Genomic DNA, 18,809 nt, shown 5'->3' with positions numbered 1-18,809 from the left:
CCCAACCCGACCCGGACCCTCCTCGCCTGCCCAGTCCTTGCTGGTTTGGGAGGGGGTACCTATGTTGAATTCTTCATTCTCTGTGACGACTTCGGCGTTGGGGAGGATGGTGGGAGGAGGGCATTTGGTGAGTGGATAAGCTGAAAAGACAGAAGCAGACAAATTGGTGTAAGAGCATCATTCTCGGGGCACGTTGTCATTCACTCGTTCACTCCTTCACCTTCTCATTCCTCATTCACTCACACAGATGCAAGTGACTTTTGATCTGTACGCAGGGCAAGTTTAGCCAAGCACTATTTTGCATATCTGCTGTCATTCTTTGTTTGTTTTTGATGCAAAAACCAGGAGCTATATAGTAACACCGACAATAAAGGAGAGCTCAGTGACAGTCGCCAGCACTGAAGGGAAGGGGAGAGAAGCATTTCCTGAGCACCTACTGCGTGAGGCTCTTTCACGCACTGTCACCTTTGATTCTCATGCTGGCTGATCCCTCTGCGAGGTGTTCTTCCTCTCTTTATGAGAAGGCTGAGATTCAGAAAGCTTTGGTTACTTTGCCAAGGTCACACAGGAAGTGAGTGCCGTAAGACTTGAATCCAGGTCTGGCTGCTCTCTCTCAAATCCCATATTCTTCCCACTGCTTGGCAACTGAGTACTGAGTGTAGCTCATGTGAGTGCCCACTAAAGTCAGCTGGTTTCCCTTCAGATGGTTGACCAGACATCTCTGGCTACGGTGGATTTTCTACACTGGACACCACCCTTCTGGGCAGAGACTGGACTGTGTGTGGATGGTTTTACTGAGACAAAGCTCAGCGTGGGCTCACGGCTTGCCTTCCCTTTGCTACGTGGCATGCAGTTGGTGCTATGTAAGTGAGAGCTGCTGTTGCCATTGCTACTGCTGTGATTACTTCCAAAGTCCCCCCAAGCCCCATTATGCTTTTTCACAAAGAACATTCTCTCAAAAAAATTACAAATATAATACACTGTCCTGAGAGAAAATATGAGATTTTCTATGACAACAGTAGGAAGAAAATTAAACTCATCCACAGTGCAGGAGGGTTTCCCTTTCCCTGTGTCCTTACCAACATCTGTGGTTTCCTGTGTTGCCTATTTTAGCCGTTCTGACAGGTCTGAGGTGGTATCTTATTGTAGTTTTGACTTGTATTTATTTCCCTGATAATGAGTGATGTTGAGCATCTTTTCATGTGTCTGCTGGTTATCTGGATGTCTTCTTTGGAAAAATGTCTTTTCAAGTCTTCCCATTTTTAAACGGGATTATTTGTTTTTTAGGTGTTGAGTTTTAAAAGTTCTTTGTATAATTTTGGATCTAGAAAGTGCACTACCAGGTATTTACCCAAAGGATACAAAAATACTAATTTGTTTTTTTTTTAAGATTTTATTTATTTATTTGACAGAGAGAAATCACAAGTAGGCAGAGAGGCAGGCAGAGAGAGAGGAGGAAGCAGGCTCCCTGCTGAGCAGAAAGCCCGATGTGGGGCTCGAACCCAGGACCTGGGATCATGACCTGAGCCGAAGGCAGCGGCTTAACCCACTGAGCCACCCAGGTGCCCCCAAAAATACTAATTTGAAGGGATATATGCACCCCAATGTTTATAGTAGCATTATCAACAATAGCCAAATTATGGATATGGCCCAAATATTCATCAACTGATGAATGGATAAAGAAGACATGATATATTTTATGTATATATATGTATACACACACACACATATAGATACACAATATATGTATATATATTTCACTTATATACACACATATATGTATATATATACACACATATGTGTATATATATAATACTCTACTACAGCCATATTACTAAGCCATTAAAAAGAATGAAATCTTGCCATTTGCAATGACATGGATGGAGGTAGAGAGTATTATGCTAAGCAAAATAAATCAGTCAGAGAAAGGCAAATGTTCAGTCATATATTGAATTTAAGAAACAAGACAAATGAATATAGGGAAAAGGAAGAGTAAAACCAAGAAACAGACTCTTAAGTATAAAGAACAAACTGATGGTTACCAGAGGGGAGGTGGAGGGGGGAGTGGGTTAAATAGGTGATGAGGATTAAGGCTTGCACTTGTGATGAACACCAGGTGATATGTGGAAGTGTTGTATCACTAAATTCTACACTTGAAACTAATATTACACTGAAGGTCAACTAACTGGCATTTAAATAGAAATATGAAAAAAAACTCCTAGAAATGATTAAATAGTATGACCTTTTAAAAGTATAAGCATCTCCTTCACTCAGCATAATCTCTTCCAAAAAAAAAAAAAAAAAAAAAGTATAAGCATCTCCTACTGAACGTCAGTGACCCACTTCCAGAAATCAGATGTTCCGTGTAAAGATGCTAACTAGGAGCCTATTTACGACGACTTCAAGTGGGAAAAAATTACAGTGCATAATCCCAAACTCAGAAAGTGTTTAAAATAACAAGATAGGTATGTATATACATACATATATGTATGCAACAAACCATAATGCTGGAAGTTCAATACTTGAAACTTTACTGCTTGACCACCCAAGAATGACTACTGTTGTAACAAAACAGCAGCTCTGTTCATTCTAGCACATACATTTTGCATACCATAAGTACCACACGAACCTTCCCAGCGGGACACATTGTAAAACCCTAGCCTTTTAGGGTAATGTGGGTGTGTGTCCAGGATGGCGCTGTGGGTGGTACAGCATGGCTCACAATGAACATCACATCATCACACCTCTCAGAACCAGCAGCAACACGATACCATTCTAAATGTTTGCCTGGGATCCCAGTGTTTTACCAATTGCAGTTGGTAAGTAATCTGAGACTTTTCCTGTATATAGTTTTGTTGAAAATGTTGTATTATATTTTGATGATTTATCTCATTTTTTTTCTGTAGATGTATTGGCTGAAAAATGTATTGAGAGACATGGAAGCTTTAGAAAATGTGAGTATTAAAACCAAGAGGCACTCGTGGGGTAACCACGAAGGTTTAACTGTGACTTAACATAAACCAGGGAGGACCATGCCTGCATTGGATGTATGCTTCCATTTTTCTCTCCAGGAAAATGGCTGTAACTGATATCAGCAACAGAGTGGCAGTTTCTCTGACACTGGCTGCTACCATTCTTCCATCCGACTCATTTAATGATTGTGGAGGGCTTAGCCTGGGTCAGGCACTGTGTTAGGCACTGAAGATGCAAGAGTAAACAAAACAGACAGTCCTTGCCCTCATGGAACTCAGATAAACAAAAAGGTAGCATTTCTTTTTTTTTTTTAAATTGACATTTGATAACGAGTTAGGTTAAACCTTTTTTTCATAGATTAATAGACTCTTCAGGTTTTTCTTCTTAACATTCTGTTAGTCCTTTGCCCCTATTTTTCTTACCAATTTGAAGAACCTGGTGCATATTTAAGATCAATTTCTGGGAGCACCTGGGTGGGTCAGTTGGTTAAGCATCTGATTCTTGATTTTGGCTCAGGTCCCGATCTCAGGGTTGTGAGAACTGGGCATGGAGCCTGCTTAAGATTCACCATCTCTCCCTCTGCCCCCGCCCCCTCCCTCTCTTAAAAAAAAAAAAAAAAAAAAAGACTGACTTCTGCCTGTTAAATATTTTTTCAGTTTATCCTCTGCTTATATTTTTCTAGGACACTCTTTGAATTTGTAGATGCATGAAGTTTCTGCTTATTCTGCTTAGCCAACTCTTTCTTTCTTTCTTTCTTTAAAGGTTTTATTTATTTGTGAGAGAGAGAGCGAGCAAGCGAGCATGAGTTGGGGGAGGGGCAGAGGGAGAGGGAGAAGTAGATTCTCTGCTGAGCAGGGAGCCTGACACAGGGCTCAATCCCAGGACCCCAGGATCACGACCTGAACTGAAGGCAGACGCTTAACTGATTGAGCCACCGAGGTGTCCCGCTGCTTAACCAATTCTTAATGTTTTCTTTTATTAAGTTTTTTTAAAAAATTTGATATCTTTCAATCTCAGCCACATGCTTATCTTTAAAGTAGACTTTCTGGATAGGGAATTGGATAAAGAGGGTCAAAGGGTACAAACTTCTAGTTATGAGATGAATAAGTACTGAGGATATCATGTGTTACATGATGGTAACACTGCTGTTTGGCATATTTGAATGTTGTTAATGGAGAGCAGATCCTAAGAGTTCTTATTTTTGGATATCTATATGAGATGATGGCTATTAACTGAATTTATTGCCATGATTATTTCACAATATATGTAAGTCATGCCATTATGTTGTATTCCTAGACTTACACAGTGCCATATGCCAATTGTATCCCAATAAAACTGAAAAAAAAAAAGTCTCTCAAATTCTGAAAAAAATATTTTCTAAGACATACTTAACTTCCAGAAAAAAAAATCAGTAAAAAGGGATCTGCACTTAAACACAGCCTGAGTTTTTAACATATTGTGGTTACTAGTTTGACTGCAGTAGATTACCCATTATATTTTTAAAAAGTTATACCTTTCTGCTCAATGCAGAAAGCAGCTGGAATACTAAAAAACAATACAATGGAAATTCCCCAAGTCGCACCACCACCTAGGAACAACCACTGTCAGCCTTTTGGTGCATGACCTTGGGTCTCTTATAGACAATCCCCCCGCCGCCCCCCAGAGCATATACTGCATCTACCATGTTGTTGCGGAAGAACTCAAAGGCGGGCGGGGGGGGGGCGGACATTCAGGACTCCTCCACTTCACCTTGTCCCCACTCCCCTTTCTCCCCTTGGTGGTGAGGCTTAATCAGACTCCAATACTGGTTAACACACTAACTGGTGGGCTGGGCTCCTTGTGTTCTGTGAAGCAGCAGCCAGCTTGGCATCAGCCATTGTAGGCCACTGTTCCACTGTTTTATTCTGTGCTGTCTGCATTTTTGTTCCTATAGTTTCCTTTTCTTTTTTTTCTTTTTTTTTTTTTTTAAATATTTTATTTATTTATTTGACAGAGAGAGATCACAAGTAGACGGAGAGGAAGGCAGAGAGAGAGAGAGAGGGAAGCAGGCTTCTTGCTGAGCAGAGAGCCCGACATGGGACTCGATCCCAGGACCCTGAGATCATGACCTGAGCCTAAGGCAGCGGCTTAACCCACTGAGCCACCCAGGCGCCCTAGTTTCCTTTTCTTTAAGGAGTCCTGGTCCATTTTAGTGGAAGATGGCATTAGAAACTGGTATCTGGAGCTAGACATCTTCATTACTATCGAGGAGTCATTGCTTCCAAGTCTTCTTAGTGGAAAGAGGTAAGGAATACGTGTATGTGTACACACCCACATTTACACCCATATCTTAGTCTACATCTAGGTGCACATATTGAAAACGATAGCTCAAACTCATACCTCCAATTCCAATCCAATTCTCTGGGTATATTCTAACTTTTGCTCTTGCCACATTTCTAACCCTCTTCTCTTATGGTGAGGCACCTACTCTCTATTGTCCTTAATCCATTCACTTATTTGATCAGTCACCCATAGGGAACCATGTTCCCATCTCTACTGCCACTCCTCCCTTATGTGAATGCTCTGCTCTCCCATTTTGGAGTCTGATGGATCATCTGTGTGGATGCCTTCCCCACTCTTCTGGGACTCCTACCCTACCCAGGTGTTTCCTCAGTTTGCTCAGAGCCTTGATACCCCATGCCAGCCCTCTCTGTACAGATGTTGCCTTCAGTGTGGACCCCCTCTTTCTTCTAATGCCCCCTTTGTTTTATCCAGTTTAACAGCTTCAGGACTGAATTGTTCAGGAAGGGAAGGGAAGGGAAGACCTTCAGCTTTCCTTTTCTCTATTTCTTATTTGGAGTCTGTGTAGTATAGACTTTTATCCTGGTAGCAGATGCTTTCCAAAATTTATTTTTATTTCCTAAACTACATGTTTTCAAGGGCATTTTCCTCTGTAATTCAAATCTGATCATCTCATTAAAAAATACTGCAGAATCTTGTTTATAGCTCTTCTTAAAGTACTTTTCTACCTATTAGTCCTTAAATTTATTTAAAGATAATGTTTGCCTATAGAAAGGCAGACGTTCTTTCCCCACACCAGTCCCACTCCCCAGTCTCTGCAAATGTACCTTCTTCTTTTTCTTTAGTTCTTGTTACAAATATTACCTTTTGACAGGTCTTCTGCAATTATTCTACATGAAGCAGAGTTCCCCACCTTTTTGTTTGCCATCTTATTTGTTTCCTTCATAGCAACTTATTATAAATTGCAAAGATTTCAGTTGTCTGTTTGTTTGCTATTTCTCTCTCCCCAGAGGAAGAAAGCTCTATGGGGAGCAGGCATTTCATAGAGCAGGAAAGCATGAATGGTCAATGAAGATATAAAAGGATGCTCACCTCATCATTAACATGGTAAGAGTGAGATGCTATTGCAGGGTTATAGGGTAGCTCTATTTTTAATTTCTTAAGGAGTCTCCATACTGTTTTCCAAAGTGCCTGTACCAACTTGCATTCCCACCAACACCCAAAGATACTGATGTAGTGAAAAGAAGGGCCATCTCTATCCCAATGTTCATAGCAGCAACGGCCACAGTCACCAAACTGTGGAAAGAGCCAAGATGCCTTTCAATGGACCAATGGATAAAGAAGATATGGTCCATATGTACTATGGAGTATCATGCCTCCATCAGAAAGGATGAATATCCAACTTTTGTATCAGCATGGATGGGACTGGAAGAGATTATGCTGAATGAAATAAGTCAAGCAGAGAGAGTCAATTATCATATGGTTTCGCTTATTTGTGGAGCATAATGAATAACATGGAGGACATGGGGAGATGGAGAGGAGAAGGGAGTTGGGGGAAATTGGAGAGGGAGACAAACCATGAGAGACTGTGGACTCTGAGAAACAAACTGAGGTTTTTGGAGGGGAGAGGGGGTAGGAGGTGGTGGGTATTAAGGAGGGCACGTATTGCATGGAGCCCTGGTTGTGGTACATAAACAATGAATTCTGGAACACTGAAAAAAAAAGAGTGAGATGCTATTTCATGCATCCACCATATTGGCAGAAATTTAAAAATCTGATAAAATCCAGTGTTTGTAAGATGGATCCAGGAATAAAGTCAAGCTTTCCCAATTCCAGCTCAAATATATGTAATGCTCTGCAAACTGTAATATGGAGGATTATTCTATAGATAAGCACAAGCCCACAGAGAACTTTAAGTTTTTCAATCCTGCTTCCACTATAACAAAAATGTAAAAGTATCCAGATCCATAACTTTGGACTCTTAGAAGAAAATTGCTGTTGATAAGGACAAATGCACCCTGAATTGTTCATGCTCCTCCTGCTTCAATTCTCCAAAAATTCACTTGGGCTCAGTACTTCCTGTGAGGTCAACAGAGGCCCTGGATTCCTTTGGAGTGGGACAACCCTCTAGAAGGTGCTACAGGACAAGCAGGGGAACCCAAGTAAGAGGGTAACCAGTGGGTTTATGTGAAAGAGTAGAATGAGAAGCCTTATCCTCTTGTCTCTAAGCTTGGACTGGGCACCAAGGATCAGTGCCATGTGCCTCTCTTCCAGTGTGGAAGAGGAGGAAAATTTACATGTATGGAGGTTTGTGTTGGGGGATATCGCATAGGTTAACACATTTAACTCTTATAATTCTGAGGACACTGAGGCTGAGAAGCTGTGTCACTCATTCAGAATCACACAACTGGGAATGGTAGAACCAGGGATCAAGCATGGCCCTGATTTGAGAGTACAGTGCTTCCCTCCCTTGCCAGGCTTCCATACTGACCAGAGAAGGCTATGGCGAAGATCCCACCCATGGCTGCATCACGGTGGAACTTGAGCAGAATCTGGTTGGACGAGCTGTGCAATGTTTTCTTGGCCAAGCTCCGGCTGAAGACTCCAAGTTGTGGAGCTGTCTGCTGTGCCCCATCCCTGCAGGTAGGAAAGAAGGTTCTGGTATGTCACAAGTCACCATAGCTGCCTGCTTTGCCTCTCCTTAACAAAGGCCTGGAGTGGGAGGCTGTGACTCTTCTTGTGCCCAACACTGTCTTTCTCCAATGCTCCAACCTCCCTCTGTTCTCTCCCAACTCAGTCTGCCAACAGAGCTGACAGAGTTGGCAAAGCACACACTGACTCCTTGTTCACCTGATTCTTCACCAGACTCTGTAATGGGCTCCTGGGGGTAACAGTCTCAGCCGAGAAGCAGGAGCCACTGGGCAGGTTCTCTCAGTCTGAGCAGCAGTAGGATGGGGCTGAGGAGATGGGCAGGAAGCTCATGCTGCTATCCAGGCCAGCCCCACTTCCTTGTCTCCAAGCAGAGACATACCCAGGTAGCCTTTCTAGGCAAAGGCTTTCTTCCCTGGGGATGTATCTCGTCCCTCCTATCTGCTTTTAATTGCAGTCTGTAAAGGAAACTAGAAATTAACCCAGGATAGTCTGATTACACTTATTCAGCCCTCAGAATTTTGGGAAAAGATTCCCACTATCCCCTGCTAATTCCTAGAATGGCAGTAACCCCTAAACAAAAGAATACTTTAATTATACATTTGTCCAAAGATTCAGTGGTTTGGGAGGAACTGTCTAGGAGACTACACTTATTGACTCATAATTCATACTCCCATTGTAAAGTCACCCAAGATATTCTATCACTCAGAGCAGAACTGTCAATCTGGTAACCACTAGGCCCCATGTGGCTCTTTACCTTAATTAAAATTAAATAAAGTTTAAAAACCAGTTCCTCAGTCCCTCCAGTCACATTTAAGTACCCAGGGGCCACTTGTAGCCACGGGCAAATGTATAGGACAGCAGTTTGTTTCCATTACTGCACAACATTGTGTTGGACAATACTGGTTCAGATGAGATAACCAGTGGGACTTCACAGAATTCTACCCCAAAACTCTTTCATTAGTCTGGGTAGCTTATCTTAGGTAAATGTAGAATTTTGGTTTGGACTCTTGAAAAAATGAGAAAAGTTTGTGTATCTACAACCATTCCTATTCACACACCCACCCATTGGTGCTGACCCCTAGTAGCACTCTGGGTTGGACCACTGTCCTCCCATCCCTGTCCCTTCAAGGAGTCACAGAGGGTAATTGAAACTGAGCCTTCATTTACTATGTTTATTCAAAAGCCAGGAAGCTGACCACCATTTACAACCATTCAGCTCTTGGTTTTCTGACAAAAAGCTGAATAACCCAGTTTAGAACCCAGCTAATGCCCCTAATTGGCTGTCGACGTGGCAGCTGGCCCTACCAGACGGTGATGAAGTCTCCAGAGGGCTCTGTCTGCAGCAGGCTGAGGTTGAGGCGGATGCCATGACCAATGGGCACGGTGATCAGCCAGACACAGTCCTGGGAGCTGGAGTATGGACTGGGGAAGCCAGGGGAGTACACTGTGCCATTGGAAGAGGTGATATTCCCGCCACAGGGGACTGCCAGGGAGGGGACACAAACACAGATGAGTGTGGGAGATAGACCCTTCCCCACACCCCCCAAAAAAATTCCCTTATGACTCCCTTATGAAGTGCCAGCGCCCAGGACAAATTACCCTGTCCAAGGAGGTCAGGCAGGATCGGGAGAGGCGATGGGGCTGAGGATGACTGTGCATTAGTTTCCTGCACCAGTCCCAGCACACTCCCCATCTGGCCCCTGATCTTCAGTGCAGGTGCCTCTGTCAGCCAGCCTCAGCCCCCCGGGCCCCCTACTCTTCCTGTGGATGAGACCTGCCCAGAAGGAAGGAGCACTAAAGCTCTCCCTTCCTAGGAATGGAGTGGAGGACAGATATCACAGTCAGGGCTGTAGTACTATTGCTGGGATAAGCTATGAAATTATGAAACTATTTCTTTCTCTCATTTTATTTGCTCTAAGATTCTGAGAGTGGTAATTTTTTTTAATTTTCTTTTTTTTTTTAATTTTAAGAGATTTTTTATTTATTTGACCAAAAACAAGAGCACATGAGAGAGAGCACACAAGTAGTGGGGAGGAGAGGGAGAGGGAGAGGGAGAAGCAGACTCCCCACTGAGCAGGGAGCCTGATGCGGGACTTGATCCCAGGACCTTGGGATCATGACCTGAGCTGAAGGCAGATGTTTAACTGACTGAGCCACCCAGGTGCCCAGACTGGTACCTTTGGTATTGACCTAAGAGATAAGGATTCTGGTGATGAAGCTAAGGTTGGGTTCAAATCACGGCTGAACCATTTATTAACTAGATGACCTTAGACAAGAGTTTACTCTCTTCCTGCACCTGTAAAATGGAACTAAGAGCATCCCCCTTGAGGACTGTGGGGGCCCTTAGGTGAACTGATGCATGTAAAATGTCCAGCCTGGCATTTAGCTCACAGAGAAGGCATTTGTGGCCTAGATCTTATCCTCTCTCCCTATTTCTCTGTCCCCCAAAAGTGACACCCAATTTTAGGCTCACTCTGATCTAGGCTTTGGGTAAGGGGATGGAGAGGCCTTGAAGTCTCCATAATGTTCCAATTTAGTCATCAGGGAGGGAAAAAAAAGGACAAACAAACAAACAAACAAAAAACCAACTCCGGTCCAGAATAATGAGTGCATTTGGCTGGCACAGGCAACAAGCGGTCATCTGGATGGTGAGCAGACCAGGGTGAAGAGAAAGAATCCAAATGCCTCCAGGCAGAAGGTAGGGTTTCCATGAATGCATATGCATCCTGAGAGGGGTCTGCAGGGACACACCATCCCTCCTACAAACACTGAATATCCACTCTGTGTCAGGGTCAGGCACAGCCTGGGGAGACCAAGGGGAGCAAGGGTACCAAGGCACGTGGTTTTGTTCACAGCCCACTCACTGGGATACAGCTAAGTCCACTGGCCTCTGTAGATGCCAGAGTAGGGAGGACATGTCGTCAACATGGAATGCCGCAGGAGCGACGGGGGAGCCCCTCACCTGGTCTTGTGAGGGTAGGGAAGGATTTTTGGTGTTGGTCCCATTTAGACAAGGCTAAGTAGACAAGGCAAGAGAGAGGAGCGATGTTCCATGAAGGAGGGACAGCATGTGCTAAGAACTAGATGCAAGAGAACATGGTGCCCTGGGACAGCTAAAGCACTTCAGCTTAGCTGGACCTAAAAATCCGTTAGAGTGGAGAATACCCAGAGGTATGCAGGCCTGGAGGGACATGGGGCACTACACGAAGGGGTGTGGAATTTGCCCCAAGGGAGATGGGGATGCCTTGCTGGCATCTGAGCAGGGGAGGGTCTGGAGTGTGTTGATGGCTTGGAAGTCTCACACTGCCTACACTGTGAAAACTGGATTGAGTAGTGCATGATCAAAGGCTGGGAGACTGGCGAGGAGCCTTGTCCAAGTGGTGGTGGGGATAAAGGCAGAGGCAGTGGATGGAGAGAAGTGGACACATCTGAAAGGTAATCAGGATGTAGAATTATCAAGACTCGGTGAGTAAGTCAGATAGGCGAGAGGGAGGTGCCAAATAAGGGCCGAGTTACCATGTGACTAGAGGTGCCCTTCACTAATGAGGACTTCCCATGCGCAAAGATGATGACTTTAATTTTGAGTATATTAGGATTTAGATGCTTCTGGATAAGTGAAGCTCTTTAGTAAGTATTGGATATACAGGCGTAGATCTCAGGAAAGAGATTAAGATTATAGCATCTTCCCTTCTGATGGGTTGGCTCTTTCGAAGGGCTGAGTAGGTATTCCCTTGGCTGTGGCCAACTTCTCCTCCAGGTGCTCCCAAGCTTGGGCCCAGAAGTCTGTCCCCAGGACTCTTTCCCTGGATAGGGTGGGTCCCTTCCATATGAAAACAGGATGGACAAGGTTTGCCTAGACTCCCCGGCATGGGTGATTCCAGGGAGCATGGGAGTACTCTGAATCAGTCTCCTTAGGAAGAATCACCAGGGATGAGGGAGGGACATACCTTCACACCTGGGTAGAGGGTGGTCCCAGTTCCGGTTGGTGCCATGTTGACATGTGAGGACAGGGTGGCCAGTCAGTTGATATCCCGGGAGGCACTCGAAGGTCACTGATTGTCCAACATTATAGCCAGCTCCCCTCACAATGCCATTGGAAAAGGGCTCTGGGTCTGGGCACTCTTGAAGTTCATAGGCTGGAAGAGATCAGGAGAGAAGGTCACTTTATTCTCTCTGGACATTTTCTCCTTAACCAGACTATAGAAGCATCAGAGTTCACATGGTGTAAAGCACCAAGACTTGGACTCAGATGGACCCTTGTCATTTACCAGTTGTTGGCTCTGGGCTAGACATTTAACATTTCTATGCCTCAGGTTTCTTTTTTTTTTTTTTTTTTTTTTAAAGATTTTATTTATTTATTTGACAGAGAGAAATCACAAGTAAGCAGAGAGGCAGGCAGAGAGAGAGGAGGAAGCAGGCTCCCTGCTGAGCAGAAAGCCCGATGTGGGGCTCGAACCCAGGACCTGGGATCATGACCTGAGCCGAAGGCAGAGGCTTAACCCACCGAGCCACCCAGGCGCCCCAATGCCTCAGGTTTCTTATTTAGAAAATTGTTACTGGGAGGATTAAGTGGGCCAATATATGCATAGCTCTTTGCGGAGTCCTGGCACACAGTAAGAGCTCAATAAATGTTACCTGTTATTACTGTCTCTGTGGGAAAAGGAGGCTCAAGGAAGACAAGGCTATGTTGAACCCTTGTTCGCTGAGCAGCTGCTTGGGGCTGGGCACTGACCTCAGTTCTTTCACATGGATCATCTCATTTAACCATAACAACCAGGTTCTAGATCACAGACACAGAAAGCAGTCAGAGAAGGACCTGAGTGGGGTCTTTCTGACTGTGAGAAACGCTAACCTTTCAAGACAGAAGAACCTGGTGGGAGTAAGCCAAGCCTGAATGAAAAGGAATGTGTGTACCTGTAAGACAAGGAAGCCTCTCTAAAGAGGAAGAAAGCTGTTTCCGTGAGAATGGGGGAGCCCAGCTCAAAAAGGAGACGCCTTCATGGAAGTACTGGAGACATGTCTGACAGAGAGAGGTCACCGAGGGGTTTGCTGAGCACGTGCACAGAGCACAGACTGAATAATTGGATCCATAGAAAAAAGAACAGCTGTGCGGCCAGAGTCGGGCCCATCCTACACAGGAAATTGGCAGTGGGGTAGACGGAGCGTTCCGAGAGTGGAAATTCTCAGTGGGAGTTGAGATCAAATGAACGCTCCATGGAAGTGGATGCATTCATTACGTGTAATAACAATATAAATAACAGTGATCACGAAGCCGACATTTCCGAAGCCCGCCCTCTGGGACTGTGCCTGTGCCTGTGTTGTGTATTTCCATTCACTGTCTCACTGCGGGAGGCCTCAGCGGGAGGAACCAGGCAGGTATCACTGGGAAATCATCAAGGTCACTGGGTGTGTCAAAAAAATCAAGCAGCTATGGCGGGAGCGGGCAGGCTGGTCGGCCAACGGAGACACGTGGCCCTGTCAGCAGCAGCGGTTTGGGCAATCTGGCAAATTAAGGTCTTAGTAGAAAAGCGGGGAACTACTGCCCAGGGAGCTGACTGAATGGATGGGCTAGGCCTCTTATGAGAAGCCTCGGGGGGAAGCTGCGGACCCAGTGATGGTGAGTAGCCAGAAGAGAGTGGCTGCACATCAGAAGCCGGGAGCATTGCAAATGACATATCAGATAAAGGGCTAGTGTCCAAAATCTATAAAGAACTTAGCAAACTCAACACCCAAAGAACAAAGAATCCAATCAAGAAATGGGCAGAGGACATGAACAGACATTTCTGCAAAGAAGACATCCAGATGGCCAACAGACACATGAAAAAGTGCTCCATATCACTCGGCATCAGGGAAATACAAATCAAAACCACCATGAGATATCACCTCACACCAGTCAGAATGGCTAAAATTAACAAGTCAGGAAATGACAGATGCTGGCGAGGATGCGGAGAAAGGGGAACCCTCCTACACTGTTGGTGGGAATGAAAGCTGGTGCAACCACTCTGGAAAACAGCATGGAGGTTCCTCAAAATGTTGAAAATAGAACTACCCTATGACCCTGCAATTGCACTGCTGGGTATTTACCCTAAAGATACAAACGTAGTGATCCGAAGGGCACGTGCACCCGAATGTTTATAGCAGCAATGTCTACAATAGCCAAACTATGGAAAGAACCTAGATGTCCATCAACAGACGAATGGATAAAGAAGATGTGGTATATATACACAATGGAATACTATGCAGCCATCAAAAGAAATGAAATCTTGCCATTTGCGACGACGTGGATGGAACTAGAGGGTATCATGCTTAGCGAAATAAGTCAATCGGAGAAAGACAACTATCATATGATCTCCCTGATATGAGGGAGAGGAGATGCAACATAGGAGAAGAGTAAATGAAACAAGATGGGATTGGGAGGGAGACAAACCATAAGTGACTCTTAATCTCACAAAACAAACTGAGGGTTGATGGGGGGAGGGGGTTGGGAGAGGGGGGTGGGGTTATGGATATTGGGGAGGGTATGCGCTATGGTGAGTGCTGTGAAGTGTGTAAACCTGGCGATTCGCAGACCTGTACCCCTGGGGATAAAAATATATGTTTATAAAGCTGTAAAAAAAAAAAAAAAAAAAAGAAAGGATGAATACCCAAGTTTTGCAGCAACATGGACGGGACTGGAAGAGATTATGCTGAGTGAAATAAGTCAAGCAGAGAGAGTCAATTATCATATGGTTTCACTTATTTGTGGAGCATAACAAATAGCATGGAGGACAAGGGGAGATGGAGAGGAGAAGGGAGTTGAGGGAAATTGGAAGGGGAGGTGAACCATGAGAGACTATGGACTCTGAAAAACGATCTGAGAATTTTGAAGGGGTGGGGGGTGGGAGGTTGGGGGCACCAGGTGGTGGGTATTGTAGAGGGCACGGATTGCATGGAGCACTGGGTGTGGTGCAAAAATAATGAATACTGTTATGCTGAAAAAATAAAAAAATTAAAAAAAAAAAGAAGCCGGGAGCAGCCTGATGGAGAGTCCCTTATAGGACCTGTCTCATACAGAAAGAGCTGAGCTTTTTAGAAAAAGAGACATTTAAGGGAGAGTACCTGGACTGTTTTCAAACTGAGAAAAATCTCAGAACCTGTTTACCTGGAAGAAGCTTCAAAGGGAGAAGTTGGGCCTATAGGCAGAGATGAACTCTAAAGGGCAGAATCATTAGCTTTCCTAAAGAAGGGCTCCTGGGTTTGTCGCAGATGGAGATGCTATGGTGGGAGCAGATACAATTTTTAACAAAGTGCCACAATTGCAAATATTAATATTATTAAAATTATTAAAATATTCATATTATTAAAATATGAATAATGATGCCTAACATTTTGGAACAATTATGTGTCTCATTTTGCTAAAAGTTCTTTATAAACATGATATCCTGAAAAGTTTTAATGATATAAAGTTAAGCCTGTCCAACTGAGAAGCTCGGTAAGAGTGGCATAAGCTGTTAGTAACAATTTTAAGGGAATGTCTACCTGAGAAGAGAGAAGAGAACTCCAGCCTAGGTAGTTCAGAGTGTCTAATGGAGGAATTCTGAGAAAAAGTAAGGAGTTGGATTTCCTCAGAGAAAGTTGTGGGACTGCAGGGAGACGGGCCTGCTCAATAGAAATGTCTCAGTGGGGACAGGTGGCCCTTTTGGAAACAAGTCTTTTCATAAAGGAAAACCTGGGGTGAGTGGTCAGAGCTTGTGTACAAGGTACAGCTCCGTAGGGCTAAGGAGGGTGTAAGTAGGCAAGTTGGGCAGGGAGAACTATTTGGGTCTGTCATACATTAGGAGGCCTCTGTGGGAGGATCTGGGTCTCTCACATTAGAGACAACCCAGTCCCAGGGGTGGGGACCACCACAGACAGAGAAGCCTAATGGAAGTCCAGGTCAAGCCTGAAGGGGAGCAGCTGCCCTGACACCAAGTGTGGGCTCACAGGCATCATTATGTCTGTGGAGCTCCAGCAGGCACCGAGGGAGTAGCTGGGCCTGTGACCTGAGGGAAACCTCAAGGGAAACACCTACCAAGTCATGAAGGTAAAATGTGAGTGGAAGTAGGTGGGCCCACCATAGAGGAGACACCTCTGGGCCTGTCATACAGTTGCACCAACTCCTAATGGAGGTGTTGGGCATCCAAAGGCATACCTAGAACTCTGTTGCCCTTGGGCCTAGCTTCCCCCAGCAAGGGAACATCCTCAAAGGAGTGGGCCTCTGAACATGTGAAGCTCCAGCATGAGTAATGGGCACGTCACAGAGAGGACGGCTGGCCCATGGTGTTGGCCTGTGTCCTGGAAGCCTCAGTGAGTGTGAGAGGGGCTGAGCTTGAGACCAGGGCTCTGTGGAGAGGTAGGTCTCTTCTACAGGGAGAAGTCAGTGAAGTCCAAGGAACTCAGGGAGACAATTCTTATAGGGACAAGTTGGCATATCACATGGGAACACAGTGAGTTTCTGCTCCCATAACATGGACTCAGTGGGCAGGGCTGTGCCCATCATAGAGGTGAGGGCACAGTGTATGTGGGTAGGCCCCCAAGAAGCTGCCTCTGCCACTATGGTGGTGTCATCAGTCTTGTATTTATCCAATAGGAGGAGCCATGGGGAGAGCACATGGGCCTGTCAGAGGTGTTGTGAGTTGAATTGTGCCCCCTGCCCAAATTCATACGTTGAAGTCCTAACTCTTAGTACCTCAGAATGTGACCTTATTTGGAGAGAGGATCTTTGCCATTTCACCTAAATTGAAATGAGGTCATTAGAGAGGGCCTTAATCCAATTTGACTGGTGTCCTTATAAAAAAGGCAAACTTGGAGACATACAAGGATTTGAAGCCAGAGATGGGGGTGATGTTTCTATAAGCCAAGGAATTCCAGACTGCCAGCAAACTGCCAGAAGTGAGAACAGACTCTCCCTCACAGCCCTCAGAAGGAGGTCAACCCTACTGACACCCTGATTTTGGGACTTCAGTCTCCAGAACGGTGAGAGAAGAAATGTGTGCTGTTTAAGCCCTCCAGTCCGTGGTACTTGGTTACCACAGCCCTAACAAACTAAGATGCAGGAGAAGCCCGAGAGAGGCTTGCATCTGCCTCAGCAGGAAATGCTGACCACATATGTGGGCCTGAGTCTCTCCTGTGACAGAACATGGCCGTCTGACGTATCATGATGTATCTGACAGCCCACACCGCCCGCTGAAACTGTGTGTGCTTAACAGGCACGAACACTCTTGGTTAGGGCTGGCCTCTGTGAAAAGCCCACAGACTGCGTCACTGGGTGAGGCAGCTTTGTTACTATCAGGAAGGAGCCAGCACTCTCTGGTAAAAGCACTGCTTCTCCCCGCCACTTCATTGGCGTGAGAGGCCCAGCTCCTCCTCCTGAGGTGACCCAGGTCGGGGCAAGCCCAGCCAGACCAGCCGAAGCTCTTTCTGAGGAGGCAGTGCCCGTGTAACTGGTCCAACGGTGCCTACCTTGTAGAATAACCCTTGAAGGCTTTCCCTAAATGACAAACCCAAATCCAGTATTCACCTCTGACAAGGAATGAAAAAGCCAAGTATCAGAGCATTATGTAAATAGAGCATTCTATAGATTTATATAGGAAACACAACCAAAAATTTCATGAAACATTATATATCCTCACAGATACCTATAACATATGTATGTTAACATGTGGAAAAAGATCGGGAAAGATCATGTTAAAGCAACAGTGATTACTTCTGGGAAATAAGCCTGGTTTGGAAGCTGTAGACAGAGAAAGCTTGGTCTTACCTGTAATGCTTTAATTTCTTCCTTCCCTTTGTCCTTCCTCCCTCCTTCCCTTCCCCTCTCTCTTTCTTTTTAACAAGGTGTGTTTGTGAATATAATCAAAAATTCACTTTAAAAAAGAAAATTGCAAAAGCAGTATTTTTAGTATGATACAATTTTGGTTAATATATAATAATAGAGTTACATCAACATATGTACAGAAAAAATGGGGAAAACAAACTTAAAAGTTGGTTATCTCTGCATAAGGTGGGGTTGGAGATGGGATTATATGGGAAAATTTTGACTTTCTATGATGTACTCACAAAAACATCTATAATGATTTAATTTTTTATAAGCATGTATTAGATTGGAAAAAAGTCCAAAATTATGAAAAAAAAAAAAAAAGCTGGTGGAGGAATCTGGAAAAAGAGTTTAGCACAAATGGTTCAGTCAGTCACAGTAGGGAGGCATCCGAGGGAGATGTTGGGCCTACCTAGGGCCGCGGCATATAGTGGCATAGATCGGGAACAATCTGCACAGCCCCAGGTGATGGCCCCTCACACAAGAGAAGGGAGTGGATTGGGTTTGTTCCAGGGAAACCGTGCCAGGAGGAGGGGGTCCTATCACAGGATTTCACCTCAGCAAGGCAGAGCCCCAGTGAGCATAGTCAGGAAACCCTGTGTGGGAATTAATGGGCTTATCTCATTGTGAAGGCTCAGCTGGGCGCTCCTGGGTTGTTACCAGAATCCTCCATCATGAGATAAAAGGAGCTTTGCTGAGGGTAATTTGGGCCTGACACTTAGGGGAGGATCCAGAGAGACTAAGTAAGCCTATCAACGCTGAGGGGAAGTGGCCGACTGGCCACTCAGGGATGTCCTATGGGAACGTTCAGGGAAAACTGTTGGCAGTTGGATCTAGACGGAAGGCCTCCAATGGTGCTGTTGGGCCTTAATCCTGGAAAAACCTTGTCAAGGGGGTTAGATATCTTCATGGGGCCGGAGAGATATGCCACCAAAGGGGAGCCTGCATCTATAGGCCTGTCCGCCACCCCTCAGCCCTCCCTGTGTTCTCTCTTCCCCTATGTGGAAGACTGGGAATACGGTGGTTGTGGCTAAGAGAAGGGGATGGGTAGGAGGGAATGGGCAGAAGG

General features: G+C 45.0%; 1 protein-coding gene across 1 annotated transcript in view; it reads right to left on the bottom strand.

Moving 5' to 3' along the window:
- Positions 1 to 18,809, bottom strand: part of CSMD2 (CUB and Sushi multiple domains 2) — a 619,562-nt gene that overhangs the window by 84,492 nt on the left and 516,261 nt on the right. Inside the window, exons 42-45 of the mRNA XM_047727770.1 lie at positions 11,853 to 12,041; positions 9,211 to 9,388; positions 7,745 to 7,890; positions 60 to 140 (exon numbers count right to left, since the gene is read on the bottom strand). Of these exons, the coding sequence (XP_047583726.1) occupies positions 60 to 140; positions 7,745 to 7,890; positions 9,211 to 9,388; positions 11,853 to 12,041 (594 nt within the window). The remainder of the gene's footprint in view (positions 1 to 59; positions 141 to 7,744; positions 7,891 to 9,210; positions 9,389 to 11,852; positions 12,042 to 18,809) is intronic.

Source organism: Lutra lutra, chromosome 4 (assembly GCF_902655055.1).
Source record: "Lutra lutra chromosome 4, mLutLut1.2, whole genome shotgun sequence".
NCBI lineage: Eukaryota > Metazoa > Chordata > Mammalia > Carnivora > Mustelidae > Lutra > Lutra lutra.
This window is presented reverse-complemented; position numbering and strand designations above follow the sequence as displayed.